The sequence below is a fragment of the Scyliorhinus torazame genome, chromosome 1, assembly GCF_047496885.1.
Source record: "Scyliorhinus torazame isolate Kashiwa2021f chromosome 1, sScyTor2.1, whole genome shotgun sequence".
Lineage (NCBI taxonomy): Eukaryota > Metazoa > Chordata > Chondrichthyes > Carcharhiniformes > Scyliorhinidae > Scyliorhinus > Scyliorhinus torazame.
The window spans coordinates 390,370,718-390,388,973 of NC_092707.1; the positions used below are offsets into that span (position 1 = coordinate 390,370,718).

The following is an 18,256-nucleotide window of genomic DNA, read 5'->3' on the forward strand; positions in this document are numbered from 1 at the left end:
ACATAGTCCTGTATGATGGGCAGCATAGACAGCTCCCAGGCGAGTTGCGGGCATTTTCCTCCAAGCTGTCAGAATTCAGTGTGGAAGACGGCATCCTCTTGAGGGGGACGCGTGTGATTGTCCTGGAAAAAGGACAGGACCTGATACTAAGAGACTTGCACAATGGGCATCCACGTGTGACCAAAATGAAAATGTTGGCCCGGAGTTATGTCTGGTGGCCAGACATCGACACCGACATTGAGAAGGTGGCCCAAAACTGCTCCATTTGCCAGGAGCATCAGAAGCTTCCGCCGACCGCGCCCCTACATCACTGGGAATGGCCAGGGCGGCCTTGGGCGCGCTTGCATGCGGATTTCGCTGCCCCTTTTCAAGGATCCATGTTCCTTCTATTAATTGACGCCCAGTCTAAATGGCTGGAGGTGCATAAGATGCTAGGCACAACGTCCTGCCCAACAATTGAGAAGATGCGTTTGTCTTTCAGTAAGCATGGCCTCCCCGAGATGCTGGTCACGGATAACGGCACTCCATTCACCAGTGAGGAGTTTGCGAGGTTCATGAAGATGAACAGCATACGCCATATCCGCACTGCCCCATACCACCCGGCTTCAAATGGGTTGGCGGAGAACGCAGTGCAGACATTCAAACGAGGCCTAAAGAAGCAGTCTTCCGGGTCAATGGACACGAGACTGGCTCGCTTTTTGTTTTCGTATAGAACCACCCCCCATAAGGTGACTGGGGTATCTCCCGCAGAACTCCTAATGGGCCGGAGACTTCGCACCCGCCTTAGCATGGTTTTCCCGGACAATGGCGCAAAAGTACGCCGCACACAAGAACGGCAGGGACATGGTTTTTCTCGGCATTGGCCGATTCAACAGTTTGCGCCCGGTGACCCAGTGTTCGTTCGGAATTTTGCTGGTGGTGCCCAGTGGGTCCCTGGCGTAATCTTTCGCCAAACGGGCCCTATATCTTACCAGGTGCAAGCACAGGGTCGTCTCCAGCGCAAACATGTAGACCACGTTCGGTCCAGAAGACTATCCCTTCAAAAGAATCCCCGCCCCCGGAGCTCATTTCTACAGCCACAGAGACAATGGAAAGTAGTCCTCACAATCTTCCTCCGGTGCCTCACTCAAAGCCTGCGCAGGTCGTTACAGAACCGCGTGGCCATAGAGACGCTGAGATGACGGAGGCAGCAGATTCTGACTCCGAGATGGAAACACAGGACGCATCAGAGGGGGAATCCTTCGGCCCACGGGCCGTGGATGTACAACCGTTACGCCGTTCATCATGGAAGCGCCGGTCTCCGTCTCGTTATACGCCACCCGATCCAGCGCCTCGTGCAAATGGTGTCCGGCCTGCGGCAAAACGAGTCCGACGCCCTCCTTCGCCAGGGTCTTCAGTGGATTCCTAGGACTTTGGTGGGGAGGGTTGTTATAACCTGCCTGCTTACCATTGGCTGTGGACTAATGACAATCCCACACTTCTGTGGGAGTATGAGCTTCCCCAATGAGGGGGGGGCGGAGAAATCATTAGCAGACTCCCTGTATAAATAAAGCTGGCCATTTTGGAACCAGCCAGGAAGGAGTGAGCAGCAAGCAAAGTTGCTGCTGCTGTTGTATATATATGTTATTGTAAATAAATGTTATTTTGTTTGTATCTTGAAAACTCATGCTGGATTCTTTGTGGCCCTCACAAAAGTCGCTAATTTAGGTCAGTAGGCAAAAGCCCGTGTGTGGGCTCTGCCAAGCTCGGCAAAGGCTCTCAAACACTGGGAAGTAAAATCGCCTTCAACTTTTTATTCCATTAGAGAATTGTAAATCAATTGTAAATCTGTATACACTATACACCTCTCGCCTCAGGAGGACAGAGAGCATTATCAGAGACCCCTCCCACCCAGGCATTGCCTTCTTCCAGACCCTTCCATCAGGCAGAAGACACAGAAGTCTGAAGACTCGCACATCCAGACATAGGAACAGCTTCTTCCTCACAGCTACAAGACTCCTCAACGACTCCCCCTCGGACTGATCTGTTACCTGTAAGAACACTAATCACGACACCCTCTGCTGCTCTTGCTCGTGTATTTGCTTTGTTTGGCCCCTTGTTCTGCACTGTAACCAATCACTGTTTTGTCGCTGTACCATTTGTCAATGTTCACTGTTGATTATTCTTGTGTCTACTATGTACATACTGTGTACGTTCCTCGGCTGCAGAAAAATACTTTTCACTGTACTTCGGTACATGTGACAATAAGTCAAATCAAATCAATTAAGGGGCGATCTACTGAGCTGCTTAAGATGTTCAAAGCTTTGCTGGAGCAGATACAGAGAAGCTATTTCCTCTGGTGGGAGGTTTCAGAATGAAGGAGCTTTAACTTGAAAATTAGAGGTCGGCTGTTCTGGCCTGACGTCAGAAAGCACTTCTTCACACACAGGATTGTGGACATCTGGAACTCTCTCCTAAAAGAGTGGCACAGTGGTTAGCACTGCTGCCTCACAGCATCAGGGACCCGGGTTCAATTCCAGCCTCGGGTGACTGTGTGGAGTTTGCACTTTCTCTCCGTGTCTGCATGGGTTTCCTCCGGGTGCTCCGGTTTCCCCCCACAGTCCAAAGATGTGCAGGTTAGGTGGATTGGCCATGATAAATTGCCCCACAGTGTCCAAAAGGTTAGATGGGGTTATTGGATTACGGGGATAAGGTGGCTTGGGCCTAGGTAGGGTGCTCTTTCAGAGGGCCAGTACAGACCCGATGGGCTGAATGGCCTCCTGCACTGCAGTGATTCTATGATTCTAAAAAGTTGTAGATGCTAGATCAATTTGAAATTTTACAAATTTTGTGTTAGGCAAGGTTATTCGGAGTTACAGAATCAAGGTCGATACATAGAGCTGAGCCATGTCTGGTGTAACAAGCTAAAGTGGCTGAATGGCCTACTTCTGTTCCCATGTTCCCTCCAATATAAGCCTAGAAATCATCGCTGCCAGATCTCCAGCACTGTTTTTACATCTAATAGTCCTTTGACACCACGGAACTTGAGTATTGCTGAAAAAAGAGATGTGTCAAAGCTTTTCGTCTTGCACTCATCAAGAATATACTGATATTCTTGCAAAGTGTCATGATGAGTGTAAGACGAAAAGCTTTGACATGTCTCTTCACATTCAACTGGAAGCAGCATGAAAACCAGCTTACATGCAGGGAAATAATAATCATTGGTTTTAATAGGGACACAGCTGTGATTAGTTTTTAACTTCTTTTGTGTGGGTAACATCAGAATGCTGCAGAAGCCCCATGAAAGTATTGCACAATGTAATTCATGGCATAAGTCACTTGCACCATAATTTACTTTCTTTTGCGCCACATCAGATCGGCCAAGACATTGGAGCAAGTCCCAGGAAAATCTGTCCTTTAGTTACATTGATGCTTATCATAGAGTCATATGGTACAGAAGGGAGAGTCTCTTTGGCCCATTGTGTCTGCGCTGACCATCTGAAGGAGCACTCTACCTAGGCCCACTCCCTCACTCTATCCTCACAATGCCACCCAATCCACACATCCCTGGACGCCTAAGCAATTTTAGCAAGGCCAATCCACCTAACCTGCATATCTTTGGACTGTGGGAGGAAATTGGAACGCCCAGAGGAATCCACCCAAGGTGGCCCCTGCCTCGTCCATGACCAAACTCGCCTTCTTTAACTGCAACGTGCAACGTCGCCTTTCTCTCTCCCCCTCTTCCCCCCCCCCCCACCCCCCCCCCCAAGCCAAACACCTCTCTCCTCTACCATACTGGCTAAACACCACTGCACTCCACACCGCAGAGAGCATAGCCAGCAGAGTACAATACACTTAAACACCATACCCCCAACACCGAAGGGCCCCCTATGAAAAAAACAGCGAGTTAGCTGAAATACAAAAAAGATACACAAAAATTGGGGTGCAACCATTCGATAACAACCTTTCCCAATCGGCAAACAGAAACATATACAATTCAACACAGATAGATCTTCTACCCACGTTCCCTCTTCAGCCCTCCCCCCAGCTTATGTTCCTTAATAAAGTCAGTCTCCTCCACCGGTGTCCCAAAATAATATTCTTGGCTCTTGAAAGTGACCCAAAGTCTGGCCGGGTAGAACACCTCAAACTGAATCTGGTTCCCTTCACTCCCTTCGGAAGGCCCATGATCCTCAGATTTTGCCGCCTGGACCTGTGTTCCTGGTCCTTCACCTTTGCTTGCAGTACCATAAACATGTCCCCCAGGATCGCCATCTTCACTTCCAGCATCCCAATCCGGTCACACACCACCTACTTCACTTCCTGGATTGTCGCTCCCTGAACCTCCAGGTTCTTCTCCACCCGTTTCAAGGTCCCGTGAAGAGGTGCCGCTGTCCCCACAATTGCCTTTGACCAGTCACTCTGCATTTCTTTACCCAGCTGCCGAAATTCGTCCTTAATGAAGCTCACCAACTGCTCCATTGGCAGCTTTTCGGCGACGATCTTCCCCCTCCGCCACTTTTGCAATTGATGCTGTGCCATGAGTCTCCTCCAACTCCTCAGCCACAAGTCTCCTCCAACTCTTTAGCCAGGGCTCTCGCTGTCTTCTGTTTGGTAACCCACAGAACTAATCCCCCTCTTCTCTCCGCGCACTTTTCCCACCGATATTACCCAAAGTTCGGGCAGAAGGAGCCAAAACCAACACCTTCAAGCAGAAGCCACCCTGTATGCGACCACTCGCTCCATGGCCGCCATCAGAAATCCTGAATGTCATCTTAACTACCCTACCTGCCCTGCCGCCTTCAGGGATACCCAAGATCCTTCTGTTCATCTGAGCTTCCTATTGTCCTGCCATTCATTGAGTACTCCTTCCAAAGTGTATCACCTTGCACTTTTCAGGCTTAAATTCCATCTGCCAGTGATCTGCCCATCTGACCAACCTGTCTGTATCTTCCTGCAAACCCCCCCCCCCCCCCCCCCCCCCCCAATATTCTCATCTGCATTCTATATATCACGAACAATAAGGGACCTAGCACTGATATGGTATGCCACTGGACACTAGCCTCATGTCAGACATGATGTGGAGATGCCGGCGTTGGACTGGGGTGAGCACAGTACGAAGTCTTACAACACCAGGTTAAAGTCCAACAGGTTTGTTTCGATGTCACTAGCTTTCAGAGCGCTGCTCCTTCCTCAGGTGAATGAAGAGGTATGTTCCAGAAACACATATATAGACAAATTCAAAGATGCCAAACAATGCTAGGAATGCGACCATTAGCAGGTGATTAAATCTTTACAGATCCAGAGATGGGGTAACCCCAGGTTAAAGAGGTGTGAATTGTATCAAGCCAGGACAGTTGGTAGGGTTTCGCAGGCCAGATGGTGGGGGATGAATGTAATGCGACATGAATCCCAGGTCCCGGTTGAGGCCGCACTCATGTGTGCGGAACTTGGCTATAAGTTTCTGCTCGGCGATTCTCCGTTGTCGCGCGTCCTGAAGGCCGCCTTGGAGAACGCTTACCCGGAGATCAGAGGCTGAATGTCCTTGACTGCTGAAGTGTTCCCCGACTGGAAGGGAACATTCCTGCCTGGTGATTGTTGCGCGATGGCCGTTCATTCGTTGTCGCAGCGTCTGCATGGTCTCGCCAATGTACCACGCTTCGGGACATCCTTTCCTGCAGCGTATGAGGTAGACAACATTGGCCGAGTCGCACGAGTATGTACCGCGTACCTGGTGGGTGGTGTTCTCACGTGTAATAGTGGTATCCATGTCGATGATCTGGCACGTCTTGCAGAGATTGCCATGGCAGGGTTGTGTGGTGTCGTGGTCACTGTTCTGAAGACTGGGTAGTTTGCTGCAAACAATGGTTCATTTGAGGTTGCGCGGTTGTTTGAAGGCAAGTAGTGGGGGTGTGGGGATGACCTTGGCAAGATGTTCATCGTCATCAATGACGTGTTGAAGGCTGTGAAGAAGATGACGTAGTTTCTCCGCTCCGGGGAAGTACTGGACGACGAAGGGTATTCGGTCGGTTGTGTCCCATGTTTGTCTTCTGAGGAGGTCGGTGCGGTTTTTCGCTGTTCGAGACTCCAAATGAAAACGGCTTGCAGATTCAATCTATCTCTTGCTCCTGGCAAAACAGAATTATGCCCCAACGTGGCTTGCAAACCAATTGTACCACTATATTCCTGCTGGTGGCGCTGCTGACCTGCTGAGCATCAGTATTCTTAGTGACACCACCAGTAGGTTCTGAATGGTACTGCAGGTCTGAAATAATAATAATCTTTCTTCGTGTCACAAATAGACTTATATTAACACTGCAATGAAGTTACTGTGAAAATCCCCTAGTTGGAGTTTGCAGGTTGTTGCCCCGGCATTATAAATCTCTGCAGTGTATTGATTCAAAATATATGGACAATATTTTCTGTGAGTTTACAACTCTTGATGTTCAGTATTCTGAGAAAGCGGCCAGGGAAAAATCAACTCTGCTGGTGACTAGATCACACACACTTAAGTAAAGGCATTTAAAAGTTTATTGGATAAACATATGGATGATAATGGCATAGTGTAGGTTAGATGGCTTTTGTTTCGGTGCAACATCGTGGGCCGAAGGGCCTGTACTGCGCTGTATTCTATGTTCTATGTTCTATGTAAAAAAGACATGCATTTATATTAAAGCAAAAAACTGTGGATGCTGAAACCTGAAATATAACCAAGTGCTGGAAAAGTTCAGGTCTGGCAGAATATGTTGAGAGGAACGATTTAACATTTCGAGTACAAAACTACTTTTTCAAATAAAAGCAAATTACTGAGGATGCTGGAATCTGAAACAAAAATAAATAATACTAGACAATCTCAGCAGGTCTGACAGCATCTGTGGAGAGAGAAGGGAGCTAATGTTTTGAGACTGGGATGACTCTTTGTCAAAGCTGAGAACTGGAAATAGGATCAGATTTATACAGTTGTAGTGGGGGTGGGTGGGGTGTGGAGCAGTGGGGTTGGATCGAGGGCCAGCAGTAGGTGGAGATTGACAAAGATGTAGTGGACAGAAAGAAAAAGGGAATGTAAATGGGGGTGATCAATAAGAAGGGTGCTGATAGTAACATATTATAAGCCAATAATGATAATGTGTTAATGGCAGAAACAGCTGGCTGGGGGGTGGGTGGGAACGACAACGGTGAGGAATAAACGGATGGATGGAAGAAATGAATTGATAGAAATAAAAATGGGGTGAAGGTGTAGGAGGGAGTTCACAGTTTGACATTATTAAACCACATTGGAAGCAGCGAATGCCACAGACCAGATTGAAGGAGGTGCACGTGAAGTGCTGCCTCGCCTGAAGAGAGTGTTTAGGCCTTTGGGTGGTGAGCAAGGAGGAGGTAAAGGGGCAGATGTTACACCTTCCACGATTGCGAGGGAAGGTGCCGTGGGAAGGGGGTGAGATGTTGGCGATGAAATGGACCAGGGTATCCCGGAGGGAACAGTCCCTTTGCAATGCTGACAGGGGGAGTGAGGGGAAGATATGTTTGTTGGTGGCATCATGCTGGAATTGGCAGAACTGGCAGAGGATGATTCTTTGAATGAGGAGGCTGACGGGGTGAAAAGTGAGGATGAGGGGCGACCTATCCTGGCTCTGGGAGGGAGGGGAAAGGGGTAAGAGCAGAGGTGCGGGAGATGGGTCGGACACGATTGAGAAACCTGTGGGTGGGAAACCACGATTAAGGAAGAATGAAGACATGTTAGCAGCACGGTTTTGGAAAGTGGCATCATCAGAATTAGAAAAAAAAAAAAATTGTCCATGGAGGTGTGCGTCGCATGCTGTGCCAGCATTTGTTGCCCATCGCTAAATGCTCTTGGGGCAGTTAAGAGTCTGTGGGTCTGGAGACACATGTAGGCCAGACCGGGTAAGGACAGCAGACTTCCTTCCTGAAAGGAGATTAATGAACCAGATGGGGTTTTTTTTTCTGACAGTCGACAATGATTTCATGGTCATCATTAGACTTTTAATTCCAGATTTCTATTTAATTCATATTTCACCATCTGCAGTGGTGGAATTTGAACCTGAGCCCCCAGAGCATTACTATGGGTCTCTGGTTTACTAGTCCAGTGGCAATACCCCTACGCCCCCGCCTCCCCTTATGCGACCAAGACAAAGGAACTACGAGAATGGGATGGAGTCCTTACAGGATGTGGGTCGTGAAGAGCTGTAGTAGAGGTGACTGTGGGATTCGGTGGGCTTGAAATGGATACTAGTGGACAGTCGATCCTCAGAAATGGAGATAGAGAGATCAAGGAAGGGAAGTGAAATGTCAGAGATGGACCATGGGGAGGTGACAGAGGGGTGGAAATTGGAAGCAAATTTAATAAATATTTCCAGGTCCAGACGGGAACATGAAGCAGCACTAAAACAGCCATCAATGTATCGATAGAAGAGTTGTGGGATGGGGCCGGAGTAGGACTGGATCAGGGAATGTTCCACATTCCCCACAACGTTTTCAGAAGTGACTTTGAAATAGTTCCGAACATGAGCTATATTGGACTCGAAATGTTAACTGTTTCTCTCTTCACAGCTGCTGCCAGACTGGCTGAGTTTTTCCTGCATTTATTGTTTTTAACTTGCATTTATATAGTGCTGTTCACAACCACCAGAGGCCTCAAACCACCATATGCCCAATGAAATACTTTTGAAGTGTTGCAATGTCGGAAATGCAGCGGCCCATTTGTGCACATATGTTTTGTATCAGGTTTGGCAAACGGTTATACAGGAAAAAGTTACCGATACGCTGTTTGGGTGTTGAGAATATCCTGTTTGGGTGCATGAGCATTGAGAAATGAAATAACAAGATCAAAGCACAATGACTGCACAGACCAGAGCAAGGCCCTGGCTGCAGGGAGTAACAAAATGGAGAAGATGGGCTGCACAGTGGCGCAGTAGTTAGCACTGCTGCCTCATGGCACCAAGGACCCGGGTTTGGTCCCGGCCTTGGGTCACTGTCCATGTGGAGTTGGCACAGTCTCCCCGTGTCTGCGTGGGTCTCGCCCCCACAGCCCAAAGGTGTGCAGCGTAGGTGGATTGGCAACGCTAAAAATTGCCCCTTAATTGGAAAAATTAAAAAAATGGAGAAGAGACTTGTTGCACAGATTTTACGAAGTACGAGCCGTTTCTGCTACTCGTGTTAGTGCAAAGCGAGAGCAATGGGATTGTGATTGCCTTAATTTAAATATAACTTTTCTTCCTCAATAAACTGTCCTGGCACCACTGCATTAAGTGCCTCCTCATCTAAAACTTATTGTCAGTTCTCTGAACCTCTTACAATTAATAGTGCCACGGGATCGCCACCTGAGAGGGCAGCTTGAGGGTGTGGGGCACTCGAGTGCCAACCTTGTATTATGTGTCCAAGTCCTGGAATGGAACTTGAACCAGAATCTTGTAACTCGGGTGAGAGTGCTACCAACTGAACCCCAGCTGACAAGTATGATATTTTTGTGCATAAGGTTATTAAAGTCTGAAACACCAGTGAAAAACAATGGTGGAAGCTAAATCTGTAGGGGTTTTTAAAGGGCAGTGAGTAAATATTGGAAATAAATATGGCGCGAGGGCAGGAAAGTGTAACTTGGTACAAATTTAACAGGTATTATGCTCAGATTTGCTTCCATCGGTGTAAAGTTTGATAATTGGAGCTAGGAGTTGCCTTTTTTATGTTTAGCTGTTATAATGTATCCTTTAGCCAGCTGTCAATATTCATGTGATTATGTTCCTGTGAAACTCTTTGACATGTTTTACTGTGTTAAAGGTGCTATTTGAGTGCAAAATGTTGTTGTAGGCTAATTAACAAAGATTTGTCAATAACTCCAATATGATCATTTGTTTTAAGGGATTTGGGCATCACTGACCAGGCCAGCATTTATTGCTTTACCCTAATTGCCCTTGAGAAGGTGGCAATGAGTTGTCTTCCTGAACTGCTGCAGTCCATGTGGTGTATTTCATAGAATTTACAGTGCAGAAGGAGGCCATTCGGCCCATCGAGTCTGCACCAGCTCTTGGAAAGAGCACCCTACCCAAGGTCAACACCCCCACCCTATCCCCATAACCCAGTAACCCCACCCAACACTAAGGGCAATTTTGGACACTAAGGGCAATTTATCATGGCCAATCCGCCTAACCTGCACATCTTTGGACTGTGGGAGGAAACCGGAGCACCCGGAGGAAACCCACGCACACACGGGGAGAACGTGCAGACTCCGCACAGACAGTGACCCAAGCCGGAATCGAACCTGGTACCCTGGAGCGGTGAAGCAATTGTGCTATCCACAATGCTACTGTGCTGCCCAATGTAGGTACATCCACTGTGCTGTTAGAGAGGGCATTCCAGGATTTTGACCCAGTGATGGGACGGTGATATGTTTCCAAGTCAGGTTGGTGAGTGGCTTGGAGGGGAACGTCTGTGTGGTGGTGTTCCCATGTGTTTGCTGCCCTTGTTTAACTACCAGGATAGTAGAAGGTGAACTAGTTAGAGTGTGGTCTTTTCTTTAACTTAGCATTTCCTGTGTTTCTTTTTTTCCCTCATATCTTGTGTGTGTGAGGAATTTTGTTGGTGGATGCCATCCAGGGCTTTGTTTTAACATTTCAGACCAAGGACAGCATCTTCATCAATGCAGAATTCCTCCAGTACTGGAGTGGTCTTGCAGGAGACTACGTGCTCAAGACTCTGGAATGAGATTTGAACCCATGGTCTTCTAATTCAGAGGCTGAAATACTACTATTAATAATAATAATCTTTCTAAGTGTCACAAGTAGACTTACATTAACACTGAAATGAAGCTACTGTGAAAAGCTCCTCGTCGCCACACTCCGGCGTCTGTTGGGTACACTAAGGGAGAATTCAGAACGTCCAATTCACCTCACAAACACATCTTTCGGGATTTGTGGGAGGAAACCGGAGCACCTGGAGGAAACCCACGCAGACACGGGGAGAACGTGCAGATTCCGGACAGACAGTGACCCAAGCGGGAATCAAATGCGGGACCCTTGAATGACACAAAGGGACTTTTCTTTCGATGAACAGAACTCTCAAGGATGCATTGCTTTTCCTGTTGGCAGGAAAGCAAAAGTTGTATTCTGGCGCTGATGCCAATTGTGAATTGTCCTTTTCAATGGCTTCAGCCATTGCTTAGCAATCTTAATGGATAGATGCATTGGTTTTCACTTCCAGAATTGCCGAGATTGGAAAATGGCAAATGGAACCTGGCATTCAAGAAAGGATGAAGAGAGAAAACAAATGACAGACCAGCTAGTTTGACATCAATAGGAGCAAAATGCTCAAACCTATGAAGGACATGGTAACTGAGTACTTAGAAAATCAATATGATGACGCAAAGCCACCATGGTTTTGTGAAAGGGAAATCTTGTTTGATAAATTTGTTTCGTTTTAAAATTTTTAAAATAAATTTTGAGTACCCAATTCAATTTTTCCAATTAAGGGGCAATTTAGCGTGGCCAATCCACCTAGCCTGCACATCTTTGGGTTGTGGGGGAACAACCCACGCAAACACAGGGAGAATGTGCAAACTCCACGCGGACAGTGACCCAGAGCCGGGATCGAACCCGGGAACTCGGCGTCGTGAGGCAGCAGTGCTATCCACTGCGCCACTGTGCTGCCCATTTGTTTAGTTTTTGAGGGATGCTCCATATTTGCTTTTTCAGCAGGCAAGCAATGAGGTGCAACACAAAATGTTGTTACACAGGATTAGGAGCCAGGATGGGGCACTACATTGGCATGAATGGTTACTAGAAACCAGTAGGGATAAACAGGTAATTTTAGGGATGGCGGAATGTAACTAGTGGGGTGCCTCAAGGAACAGTGCTTGGGCTTCAGAAATTACAATCTATGTATATATTTTTTATAAATTCAAAGTGCCCAATTAATTTTTCTTTCCAATTAAGGGACAATTTAGCGTGGCCAATTCGCCTACCCTGTACATCTTTGGGCTGTGGGGGTGAGACCCACGCAGACAAGGGGTGAATGTGCGAACTTCACACGGACAGTGACCCAGGGCTGGGATCGAAGCTGGGTACTCAGCGCCATAGGCAGCAGTGCTACACCGCCTATTACAATCTATATTAATGACTTAAATGACGGGACTGAAGAAAAATATTCCAGTTTGCTGACAATACAAAGTTAGGTGAGAAGGGATTCTGTGAGAAGGATGTAAAGAGGCTGCAAAGGAAGTGGTTTTGTAAGAAGGTGTCGGATGGCATATATAGTGAGGTGGGAAGCTATCCACTTTGGTACCTTTAATTGCCATTTTCTCATGTCGAATTCCTGCTCTTTTCCCATCTCCCCTGCTGGTGGTGGGAGAATGAAACATGGTCACTGGTAACATTCTAATACCTGGTCAATGTGCTTGTTCTTTATACATGAACCTGAAAGATGAGCGGTAGAGCATCATCTGACATCCACATCTTTCATTGTCCAGCAGGTCTCTGGTCTATCAAGCGAAGGGACTTAGCCTATTTTTTACTTTTTTCTATCTTGGGATGGGAGTGGTGGACCTTTTTAACATAAGACCATAAGACATATGAGCAGAATTAGGCTCATTGAGTCTGCTCCGCAATTCAATCATAGCTGATATTTTACTCATCCCCATTCTCCTGCCTTCTCCTCATAACCCCTGATCCCCTTATTAATCAAGAATCTATCTATCTCCGTCATAAAGACACTCCGTGATTTGGCCTCAACAGCCTTCTGCGGCAAAGAGTTCCACAGATTCACCACCCTCTGGCTGAAGAAATTCCTCCTCATCTCTGTTTTAAAGGATCGTCCCTTTAGTCTGAGATTGTGTCCTCTGCTTCTAGTTTTTCCTACAAGTGGAAACATCCTCTCCAAGTTTGAACTTGAATAAGTAATTTCTTGATAAATCTATTCATATTATATTTGCATATATTGAGATCATTTGTCCAATTTGAATCTAATTTCTTGGTTCTTGTCAATTTTTATTTTAGTTGTGCAAGTGGTTACACAGTAATGACAGACATTTTAGGAATGAAGAAGATGCCACTGAAGTGTGTCTGAAGAGATCTGCCTTAAGTGTCTACATTCTGAATCTAGTGGAACAATACATGAAGGTTCCAGTGACTGAAGGTAAAACCTACTTGGAGTACGTTTGCGAATTGCATTTTGTTTCCGGTATTTTAATGGGGAGGACTTTTGGCGCAGTGGATAATGTTCCTGCCTCTAAGCAGGTTTTGGGTTTGAGTCCCATTGAGGACTTGATGGCCAATGAACGAGCGTTCATAATATGGCCAAACAGGTTGAGTACCAACCTGTAAATCCTTCCAGTCGGCTTGATGGGAGAGTTTTGGTCAGCCATGATTGATGTGGAGGGTGCCTACTAAGTCTCTGTTCCAGGGAAAATAAGTTGTGTAAACAGATATAAGCACGTGCTTTTTCTGCCTCATGTGCCACTAGACATGGGAAGGAAATAAAGATACAGGTATGTTTTCAAATATACAGTTCAATGCCACACACCAGAGGGTGAATCAGCTTCTCAAGTCTGCTCCGCCATTTAATGAGACAGTGGCTGACCTGTATCAACTGCTACCACCTACCTTGGCTTCACACTCTTATACCATTGTCTAGCGAAACAAAACTGTAGATTTAAAATGTAAAATTAATTGAGCTAGAATCTACTGACTAGATTTTATTTGTGGGGAAGACTTAATAGTAATAATAATCGTTTATTGTCACAAGTAGGCTTCAATGAAGTTACTGTGAAAAGCCCCTAGTCACCACATTCCGGCGCCTGTTCGGGGAGGCCGGTACGGGAATTGAACCCGCGCTGCTGGCCTTGTTCTACATTACAAGTCAGCTGTTTAGCCCAGTGTGCTAAACCACTTTTACCTTCCTTTGTGTGAAAAATTTGATGTTTCACCATTTCTGTCCTGAACGACCTGGCTCAGATTTTAAGATCCTCTCGCCAAAGAGTGGAAGAAGCTTCTTTCTAACTCGTCAAAATTCATTTCAAAATACCACACCACATGGTCTGCAGCAGTTCAAGAAGACAGTTCACCACCCCCTTCTCGAGAGCAATTAGGGATGGGCAATAAATGCTGGCCTAGCCAGTGAAAGCCCACATGACTTGAATGAATAAAAAAACTAAAAACCTCAATCAAATTATCCCTTAACCTGCCATATTTCAAGGAAGACTAGCCAAGTTTATGTGATTTCTCATCATCTGACTTTTTGAACCGTGGTAATGTTCTGGTGAACTTACTTTGTTTGGCTTTATCCTATATTTATAATTCTATACTTCTTGTCTATGCTACATATTATACCACCCATTGTATGTCGGTGGGAAACATTTTGGGGTCTATGTGATACATAATGAACAGTTGAGGGCCCAGCTTAGATCCTAGTGGGACATCAGAAGTCACTTCATTATCTCTGCTCGCTGCCTTCAACTGTCCTAACCCATCACCTGGCCAAGCCAATAATGTACCTTGGAATTACTAACTTTTAGGATGTCTTCTGGGAGGATGTCTGGAGGAAACATGTCTTTAAATTGTTCAAACACTCGTGTGCTTTTGTTGTCACTTTAGCACTGCAAGAGTGAGATCGAATACAAATGCGGTACGGTGCTTTGAATAACAGGTTTCCAAGCTTGGCACTGGACAAGGCTTTCTGTAAACCTTTTGGCAAGTTGTTTGTGCCCTTCTTCCACTTGCTGCGGCCTATCATGTCACTCTCTACCATGGCATCCCATTTCCTCTTTTACCATTCTCTTCTGTTGACTTCCACACTCCATTCCAATGTCCTTTCGTTACTTTGTGCTTCCTTCTGATATTCCTGTTTAAACTACCCATTGCCATTACCTGTATCTTTGCCACTTTGAGTATATCCCAGGAAGCTGCGGAGGACGAGTCCTTGTACATTTTGAAGCCTGAGATCAATAGTCTTTTATTCAGGCAGGGAATCGAGCATTACGGAGATAAGACAGGAAAGTGGACTTAATGAGTATTAGAGCAGACTTGATCATATTAAATGGTGGCGTAGGCTCAAAAGGGCTGAATGGCCTACTCCTGTTCCTATTTCTTCTCGTTTTATGTCTTCCTAATACCTTTCAAATCTTCACCCCCCCACTTAACCAATTCGAACACGTTGAGCGATACCAAGCCACACCCACACTATAAAGTACTGAATATCCTTCATCGTCGCTCTTTTGCTTTTTGGCTCCAGTACTGGGTAGTGCATTTAAATCTGTGGCAAATATCACAGTTCTTGTTTCAAATTTTATTAATTATCATATGACGCTTTCCACATGGTGATGTGTATTCCATTTTTGAGACTGGAACACTGACCAATAGTATTTCTATACTCTACTTCGGATCTCATCCCCACTGGCATCCATGACGTACAGCAACGTTGGAGGCCAGACACCACACCGCCATATAAAGTATGAAGGAAAATTTGTTTCAGGATAAGCCTGTTGTGTTAATCTAGAGGTTATGCTTATGCATAATTTATATCCTTCCAAACCTGCCATGATGCATTCATCAGGCAGCAGTGTTTTGCGTATTCTGATTTTCTCTCCCTCAACGCTGTAAGCGATGGCAAAGTTGAAAAGTGGAACATTTTTCTATTTTGGGCACTTAACGCCAGTATTGAGCACTCCCAGGTGAGATCTAGCATGAGTCAGATGCAGAGTGAAACCTCAACAAGAGATCAGAGCTACAGTCTCGAAAGAGCACCATTGTGACTTTTTTCTTACTCCAGTCAGCCTTAAAAGAGCCCAAAATCTAAATGGATCTTAATGGTTGGAAGGGGAGTATTTCTTTTATTATTAGTACTCTCCCATAGATGCAAACTGTACTTATTAAAAAAAGTGAAGTAATTCTTAATTTAAAAACAACGTATTTTTAATATGCTGGGAAATATGTAACTAACCCCTAGCAAGCTTCTGTGGGACTGGTAATTCCAGTTCAAGTCTGGCCTGAAGCTACAACTTCAGTTCATTTCAGCACGTGCGCTTTTGAACTGAACACGTGCTTCCCTTTGTTGATACCCCCAGCTGACCGCGAAGTCTGAGATTGGGAGGCCAAGGGGGTGTAAAGGTTGGGCCCACAAGTCCCAAAAGCTATTCCTTCGCAATGAAAATAATGAAGAAGGCGAGGCGATGCGATGGATGCGGAGAAGGCCTTTGATCGGGTGGAGTGGAATTATTTGTGGGAGGTGTTAGGAAGGTTCGGGTTTGGTCAGGGCTTCATTGAGTGGGTGTGGTTGCTGTATCAGGCACCAGTAGCAAGTGTGCGGATGAATCGGCTGATGTCGGGCTCTATTAAACTGCACCGAGGGACAAGGCAAGGGTGGCCCCTCGCCCCGCTGTTGTTTGCTCTGGCCATAGAGCCATTGGCTATGGTGTTGAGAGCTTCCAGGAGCTGGAAAGGGCTGGTCCGGGGGGGGGGGAGCATCGGGTCTCGCTTTACGCGGATGACCTCCTGTACATTTCGGACCCCCTAGAAGGGATGGGGAGATTATGCGGATCTTAGGGGAGTTTGTCAGGTTTTCGGGGTATAAATTGAATTTTGGGAAAAGCAAGATGTTCGCGGTCCAGGCGAGGGGGCAGAAGAGACTGGGAGAGCTGCCGTTTAGAATGGCAGGAAGGAGCTTTCACTATCTGGGAATCCAGATGGCACGGGAATGGGAGACATTGCACAAGTTCAACTTGTCTCGGCTTGTAGAACAAATGAAGGAGGACTTTAGGAGATGGGACATGCTCCCACTGTTACTAGCGGGGAGGGTACAGACTGTGAAAATGACGGTCCTCCCCAGATTTCTGTCCGTTTTTCAGTACCTCCCCATCTTTATCCCGAGGGTCTTTTTTAAACAGGTGAATACAGTGATTTGGGGCTTTATGTGGGCGGGTAAAACCCCACGTGAAGAAAGTGTTGTTGGAGCATAGTCGGGGGGAGGGTGGGTTGCCGCTGCCGAACTTTAGTAACTACTACTGGGCGGCTAATATAGCCATGATTAGGAAGTGGGTGGGGGGTTAGGGGTCGGGGAGTGGAGGGGGGGGGGTCGGTGCAGGAGCGGGTAGAGGTGGCATCGTGTAAGAACACAAGTGTGGGGGCACTGATAACGGCACCTCTGCCATTCTCGCCAGCCCGACGGCGGCTCTGAGAGTTTGGGGCAGTAGAGGAAATATAAGAGAGCAGAGGGAGCATCTGTCTGGGCCCCGATTTACAACAACCATTGGTTTGTGCCGGGAAGGCTGGATGGAGGGTTTCGGAGATGGCAGAGAGTAGGAATTGAGAGGATGGGAGATATATTTATAGATGGGAGCATCCCTAGTTGCAGGATTTGGAGGAGAAATTTGAACTGCCAGCAGGGAATGGGTTTCGATATCTGCAGGTACGGGATTTTTTGAGAAGGCAGGTTCCGACCTTCCCGCTCCTGCTACCACGGGGGATACAGTTCAGGGTAGTTTCCAGAACTTGGGTTGGAGAGGGGAAGGTATCAGATATCTACAAAGAACTTATGGAGTCAGAGAAAACTCAGAGAGAAAGGAACTAAAGGGCAAGTGGGAAGATGAGCTAGGGGGAGAGATAGAGGCGGGTCTGTGGGCGGATGCCTTAGGGAGGGTTAACACATCCTCATCATGTGCCAAGCTTAGCCTGATACAATTTAAGGTAGTCCACTGGGTGGCCCGGATGAGCAGGTTTTTTGGGGTAGAGGACAGGTGTGCGATGTGCGCGGGAGGGCCAGCAAACCATGCCCATATGTTTTGGGCATGCCTGAAGTTTGGAGGGTTTTGGCAGGGTTTTGCTAAGGCTATGTCCTCGATACTTAAAACACGGGTGGTGCCGAGTCCGGAGGTAGCGATCTTTGGGGTGTTGGAAGAGCTGGGAGTCCAGGGGGCGAGAGAGGCTGACATTTTGGCCGTTGCCTCCCTGGTAGCCCAGAGATGGATACTGTTAATGTGGAGGGACTCGAAGCCCCTGAAATTAGAGACCTGGGTTAGTGATATGGTTGGGTTTCTCAGTCTTGAGGAAATAAAGTTCGCCCTGAGAGGGTCAATGTTAGGGTTCGTCCGGAGGTGGCAGCCGTTCGTCGACTTTCTCGGAGAAAATTAAAACGTCAGAGGCAGAAATCTAGGGGGGGGGAGTTAGGCTATTGTTTCATTGTTGGGCGTGCGAAGAACGTGATGTGGATGGAAATATTTTATGTGCCATGTTTATGTTGCTGTTATTATTATAAAAATTACAAATACACTAATAAAATG

The 18,256-nt window shown here is 46.7% G+C and overlaps 1 protein-coding gene across 2 annotated transcripts in view; it reads left to right on the top strand.

Moving 5' to 3' along the window:
* Positions 1-18,256, top strand: part of LOC140427526 (probable methyltransferase TARBP1) — a 309,002-nt gene that overhangs the window by 60,764 nt on the left and 229,982 nt on the right. For both annotated transcript variants that reach the window (XR_011948558.1, XM_072513011.1), the window contains exon 10: positions 12,981-13,119. Coding sequence is in view for 1 of the 2 variants with exons in the window: in XM_072513011.1 (XP_072369112.1) it covers positions 12,981-13,119 (139 nt within the window). In the remaining variant the exon portion in view is untranslated. The remainder of the gene's footprint in view (positions 1-12,980; positions 13,120-18,256) is intronic.